This window comes from Rutilus rutilus (assembly GCF_951802725.1).
Source record: "Rutilus rutilus genome assembly, chromosome: 2".
Classification (NCBI taxonomy): domain Eukaryota; kingdom Metazoa; phylum Chordata; class Actinopteri; order Cypriniformes; family Leuciscidae; genus Rutilus; species Rutilus rutilus.
This window is the reverse complement of record NC_140210.1, coordinates 1,188,237-1,194,491: the sequence shown is the minus strand read 5'-3', so window position 1 is coordinate 1,194,491 and position 6,255 is coordinate 1,188,237. Positions and strand designations below refer to the sequence as shown.

At 38.5% G+C, this 6,255-nt stretch overlaps 2 protein-coding genes across 5 annotated transcripts in view; one reads left to right on the top strand and one right to left on the bottom strand.

Annotated features, from left to right (window-relative positions):
• Positions 1-3,140, top strand: hemk2 (HemK methyltransferase 2, ETF1 glutamine and histone H4 lysine; the record flags this gene model as incomplete). Its single annotated transcript, XM_084402750.1, has 3 exons — positions 1-48; positions 1,530-1,671; positions 2,189-3,140. Coding segments are annotated over 3 exons (309 nt in total), but the record flags the coding sequence as incomplete, so codon positions are not given.
• A 1,700-nt stretch (positions 3,141-4,840) lies between these two features.
• Positions 4,841-6,255, bottom strand: part of jam2a (junctional adhesion molecule 2a) — a 20,345-nt gene continuing 18,930 nt past the window's right edge. For all 4 annotated transcript variants that reach the window (XM_084402299.1, XM_084402301.1, XM_084402298.1 and 1 more), the window contains 2 exons: positions 6,042-6,075; positions 4,841-5,289 (listed from right to left, as the gene is read on the bottom strand). In XM_084402299.1, the coding sequence (XP_084258425.1) occupies positions 5,251-5,289; positions 6,042-6,075 (73 nt within the window). In that variant the 3' untranslated portion in view covers positions 4,841-5,250. The remainder of the gene's footprint in view (positions 5,290-6,041; positions 6,076-6,255) is intronic.

Sequence of the window (6,255 nt, the reverse complement as noted above, 5' to 3'; positions counted from 1 at the left end):
GACGTGCTTGTTTTCAATCCGCCGTATGTCGTCACACCGTCAGAAGAGGTAAACCAGTGTGAAGTCATGTGATCAGATACTGAGACTATAAAATCAGTTGAATGAGAATGAATGACCAGCATACTTGATGTTTGGAGGCTTTCCTCCTGTTTGTGCTGTTTTGATGTAATTGTAGGATTATTCAGAGATGATTTGAAATCTAAAAACATTAAAGTCCCCCTGTAGTCAATAATTTTATCCCTTAAAACTCACCAAAATGACATATTTAAACTTCATGCCTTAAAATATCTTGAATGTAACTCGACACCCTTGCCTCATTTAGTATGCGTGGTTCTATGAATATGCAAATGAGCCCCGCCTCCACTCACTCAGAGATCCACTGGTTGACGATCACACGTTGATCTGATTGGTTACAAGGTAGTTTGTGACGTCGTGTTTTTGAGACTGTCTTTGGTTCACTGCTAGCCTGACGTCGTCATACTCAGATTCTAGTCAGAATGTGAGTCTGATACTGTTCCATTGAGCTTTGATTATGGGGCGTGTTTCAACCGAACCAGGAAGGAAAATGCCTCTGCACTCAATTGGATAGTCAACGACTCTGCCTACAACCAATCAGAGCAACGGAGTAAGTGACGTATGTTTTTCATTCATGTTTCCGATCTACAAATGCCTTGATCGCGGTTCTCTGTTCCTCTTTTAAAATGAATCCGCTGTCGATATCATCTATAACAGACGCGATGGCGGAATCTACACATAATGTTTTATAAACAAAGTTCGAGAGGAGCACGTTCAAATAATCAATCCAATCAACTTGTCATCAAACAATGACCGTCTATGTTCTACACTATCAGCATGAGAGGAAGCATAATATTTATTCACTCAGTCAACTCACCTAACATTCCTTGACAGTTCCCAGCATCCCTCCACTCACTCTCGGCTTGTTCTTCCACAGCCTGGAATACGGGGGGGAGTACTTTGGGTTCGGGCCGAATACCGAGCCCGGAGCCTCTCCTCGGACAGCACGCCAAATATGCATTTATTCTATCTGACTTATTTGTAAGTGTGAACTCGTGAAATAACAATTCTCCAGCGGCAGTCATCTTTGTTGTAAACGAATTCAACCCAAGCGCTCGTTGGTGACGTGGATGATTACGTTACGTTGCTCATCTGTCCATCATCGTATAAAGCCCGCCCTGACAATTTGATTGGTCCGAACAATTTTTGTTCGGGCATAATAGCTCCTCAACGGAGCGAGTCCAGACCGAACTTCCCGACCTAAAAATGTTGTGGGCGGGGCTAAGTTCGGCTGGCATCCAGGCTAGTTCACTGCAGTTTTAAGGAGGAAATACGCAGCAATGGTGTCGACTTATGAACTTACACATGCTTTGTGTTATATAGCAGATTAAAAACACCACATAGACACATAAACAACATTAAAAGCTGGATTTACACCACAGGGGGACTTTAAGAGACTGAACGCCATTGGGCGGGGCCTATGATGAGTGTGTGTGTGTGTGTGTTCTGCACAGGTGGGCGGTCGTGGGATCGAGGCCTCGTGGGCCGGTGGGAGACGCGGCAGAGAAGTGATGGACCGATTCTTTCCCATGATCCCACAGTTGCTGTCAGACCATGGGCTGTTTTACCTGGTGACCGTGTCAGATAATGATCCAGGTGTGTGGACCACTTCCACATCCACTTCCAAATGTGGTTTTAATACATACATCCAGATACATATCCGATATGTGGACACCCGACCTCCGTCTGAACACACACATCATGAGTTCAAGCCGCTGCAAGGCGAGGATGGCACGTTTATTCGCAAAGAGCTTTTTAATGTTGTGTTACGAGGCGTGTCTGTGTCTGTGTGTGTGTGTGTGTGTGTGTGTGTGTGTGCGCTCGCTCTGCTTTATGTTGAGGTGGGAACTTTATATTTATCTTTGTAAAGAAAAGAAACATTCAGGAGCTGGTTTTCAATCTCTGCCCGTGACTTTTATAAATAAAACAGCTTTACTGCTGTAACATACTTTATATTTCCCAGTAATGAGGCGATAACTTCACTGTAATTAATGAAACCAGCAAGCTTCAATATGGGTGTAATTCACAACCTCACCACTAGATGCCGCTAGAAATCACTCTAGAGTTGCAGTGTACATGTGTGTGTTCTGAACTGGTGTTGTGTGTGTTCTAGAGGAGATTGTGTGTCTGCTGGGTAAAGCTGGGCTGAACGGACACGTGTGTGTGAGCCGTCAGGCCGGGCGAGAGAGGCTCTCTATCCTACGCTTCAGTAAAGGTGAAGAGACGTCCTGAAGAGCAGATGAGGACTGTCCAACACACCAGATGAGGACTGTCCAACACACCAGATGAGAACTGTCCAACACACCAGATGAAGACTGTCCAACACACCAGATGAAGACTGTCCAACACACCAGATGAAGACTGTCCAACACACCAGATGAGGACTGTCCAACACACCAGATGAGGACTGTCCAACACACCAGATGAGAACTGTCCAACACACCAGATGAAGAAGACTGTCCAACACACCAGACGCTTCTACAGCTGATGTCCCGCGGCTGAACTCTGTGATTGAGGCTTTAGGCTGCACTTGTGTTTCCGTAAACTACTGACAAGAAACCAGAGATTCATTGAGATGGTCCTCACTGCAGAACACGAAATCCAGGGGGAGGAGTTGGATCCAGATCCAACTCCTCCCACCTTACATATACCTAAACCTGCCCATCTCCACCCCCTGATCCCTAAACCCACCCCTAAACCTACCAATCTCCACCCCTTAGATCTGGATCCAACTCCGCCCCCTGGATCTCGTGTACTGCAGTGAGGTGCTACTGAGTTCATCCTCAGGGATTGATGTGATCGTCGAGTCTGTCTGCGCTGTGTTTCTGTCTGTGTTTGAGAGTGTGTGTGTTAAGTGTGTGTTTCAGTGCGTGTGTGTGTTGAGTGTGTGTTTCAGTGTGTGTGTGTGTTGAGTGTGTCAGACTCTCGCTGCTTCTGTTTCATTCCATCAGTTTCCCTCAGACTCGCTGTTTGTTCGCCAGCATGCGTTCACTAGCGAGGGTTAAGCCGAGACTCACTGGCTTTCTCCCAGAATGCCTCTGGATATTAAACAGGACTGTTTTTAAGTCTTGCTTGCGTTTTCTTTTTTCCACAAAAAGGTCAGTTTTACACATTGAAGTATTTACTGATTTTTGTGCCGTCAAATCGCTTAATCGCATCTGTGTATATAATATATGTGTGTCTACAAACTTTAAAGCATTTCTATACAGCTTTATTATTATTTTAGTTTTAGTTAAAAAAAAAAAGTTTATCTAAAACTAATGAACTAAAAATTATTTTATAATTCACTAATATATTGTATTTCATTCCCTGAAAACGATTTTTACTAGTTTTATTTAACAACAGGATTATTATCGTTATCATTATCGTTTAAATCTTGCACCTTCTTTTTTTACACAAAAATATAGATTTTACACAGAAAAGAGTCAAACATAAACATTCATAAACTAAAGGAGGAAAAGGTTGAGGTGTATTTACTGACTTTAGTGCCGTCAACCCGATCAATCGTGTGTGTGTGTACAAACCTTTATGTGCTTTTATTAAGTGTTTCTATATAGCTACATTTTTATTTCAGTGTTAGTAATTTTATTTCATTTTTTTAAGTTTATCTAAAACTAAATAAAAACTAAAAATAATTTTATAATTAAACTGTATTTCATTCCCTGAAAACAATTTTTACAAGTTTTAGTTAACAACAGGATTATCATCGTTAACTATTTTAAAAAATATATATATATATTTTTTATATTTTTATAACAATTTTTTACCAAAAAAAAAAAATAATAATAATCATTGATCCAAACAAATGTTCCCTGAAACAAAATGAAATTATTTTTTTTAAAGGTGTTATATTTCATCTAGTTGCTGAGGCATCATCTCATTTTTGTTTAGTTTAAGTTTTAGTACTAAAATAACTGGAATAAAATAAACTATCAGTGATACTAAAATAACCTTATTCAACAATGACAGAATTCTCCCAGAATGCCTCTGAATATTAATCATGACTGTTTTTAAGATCAGGATATTAATCATGTCTTTAAGTCTTGCTTGCGTTTTCTTTTTTCCACAAAAGGTTCATTTTCCACACAAAACTGAGAAAAGTCAAACATAAACATTCAAAACATAAACTAAAGGAGAAAAACTGATCTCAGTGCGTCAAACACATTTATTGCATCTGTTTATATAATATATGCGTCTACAAACTTTTATTATGTGCTTTTATTTCTACAGTTTACAGCTTAATCTTTATTTCAAGTTTTTTTTCCCGGATTCCTGGTAAATTCAGTCAATATCCGGGAAACAGTTCATTAGGGAGACTTTAGATGGAAAATGATGAGTGTATTAAAAAATATCTTCATATGTGTTTGAGTGTGAATTAATGATAAACATAATTTGGGGTTGAACAAACTTTAATGCTAATCTCAACAAATGTAAACAAAACTTTTCATTTTTGAAATTAAAAATGCTAAATCTATTAATAAATGCTGCAAATTACTGTTAATTGTCAGTTCACGTTAACTAATGTAGTTAAATAGAATTAATTTCATAAGGGTTTGGAACAACAATTTTAGATTGAACTCTTTAATCCTTCATTTCAACAAACGTAAACACAACTTTTGATTTTTAAACATTAGTAAGTGGTAAAATAACCATTAATTAAGGCTTAGTTGCTTTTTGTTGTTCTCGGAATGATTTGGACACGCATCATTTCTCACGATGAATTAATAAATGCGTCGGCGAAATAATAAATGTTCCAATTCAGACAAAAAATGCAATTATTTTTATTTAAAAAAAAACCAAGAATACAGATCAAATATACAACAATTCAGCCATCGCATGATTTACATCCTCACACTCGTTAGATAAAGATTGTGTTGAAATGAAAGGCACAGCGTGTCAAAGGTCATCAGTCTCGCTCGTGTAAAGGCCGCAGGTTAAACGCCGTTCCTCTGGGTCACACACGGCCAGCAGGAGGCGCTCTAGCTCAACGCCTGGAGAGAAGCACGTGACAACAGCTCTCAGATCAGCTGATGTCGGAGGATTATGGAGAGAGAGAGGGAGAGAGAGATACAGAGAGAAAGAAAGAGAGAGAGACATATACAGATACAGAGAGAGAGAGAGAGAGGGAGTTTCTTCATGTCGTTTCCAGCGTCACCGAAACACACACACACACCATCACAGCATGAACGACTGAGTGTGTTTGAAATCCTGAGGCTGGAGGAAGAGAAATAAATCATTCAGAATTCAGAAATGATAATAAAAACCCATTTTCTATCCAATAACTCTCTTCAATATTCCCCACAGAGGATCAGTTATGAGGATTTGCATAATAAAAGTCCCGAGTGAGTCAGTTCATCAGAGAACATGTCGTTAGAGGAGAAACTGATACTTTGTAACATTTTCAAGAGCTTTATTTTTAGTGCTGAAGTTTCGCCATTTTGGAGGGAAAATAAGGGGAATTATTATGACTTGTTGAAAAAAATTAAAATCTTTGTAAAAATTACATAATTGAAGAAAAAAAATCCTGCATATACAATATATACAGTTATTAATAATGGTTATTATTATATTAATTACATTATTAACATTATTATAAATTGTTGCCATAATTAAAAAAAAAATTTAATTTAGAATATTAAATGTTTTAAATATATATATATATTTAAAATGAACACTTTATAATAAGGTCTCACTTGTTAACATGAGTTACATGACCTTACGATGACCTTATTCATTAACATTTATTAAGCTTTGTTGTTAATGTTTGTTCATAGTGCATTACATAATCTGAACAGATTCAGTGTGTTGATATTAATATTAATAACTGCAGCAGAAGTTTTATTGTTAGTGTGTGTGTGTGTGTGTGTGTGTGTGTGTGTGTGTGTGTGTGTGTGTGTGTGTGTGTGTGTGTGTGTGTGTGAGTTAGTTCATGTGAATCTCCACTGATGCGAAAATCTCAAACTCACTTCTTTTGGAGGATGAGTGTATCCTGACGTCTGACTGAAACACACAACACACACTGTTAAACACACAAACACACAACACACCAATATCAATAATCACACACTCACACACACACACACACACACACACAACACTCTCTCTCTCTCTCTCTCTCTCTCTCACACACACACACACACTCACACACAGACACACACAACACTCTCTCTCTCTCTCTCT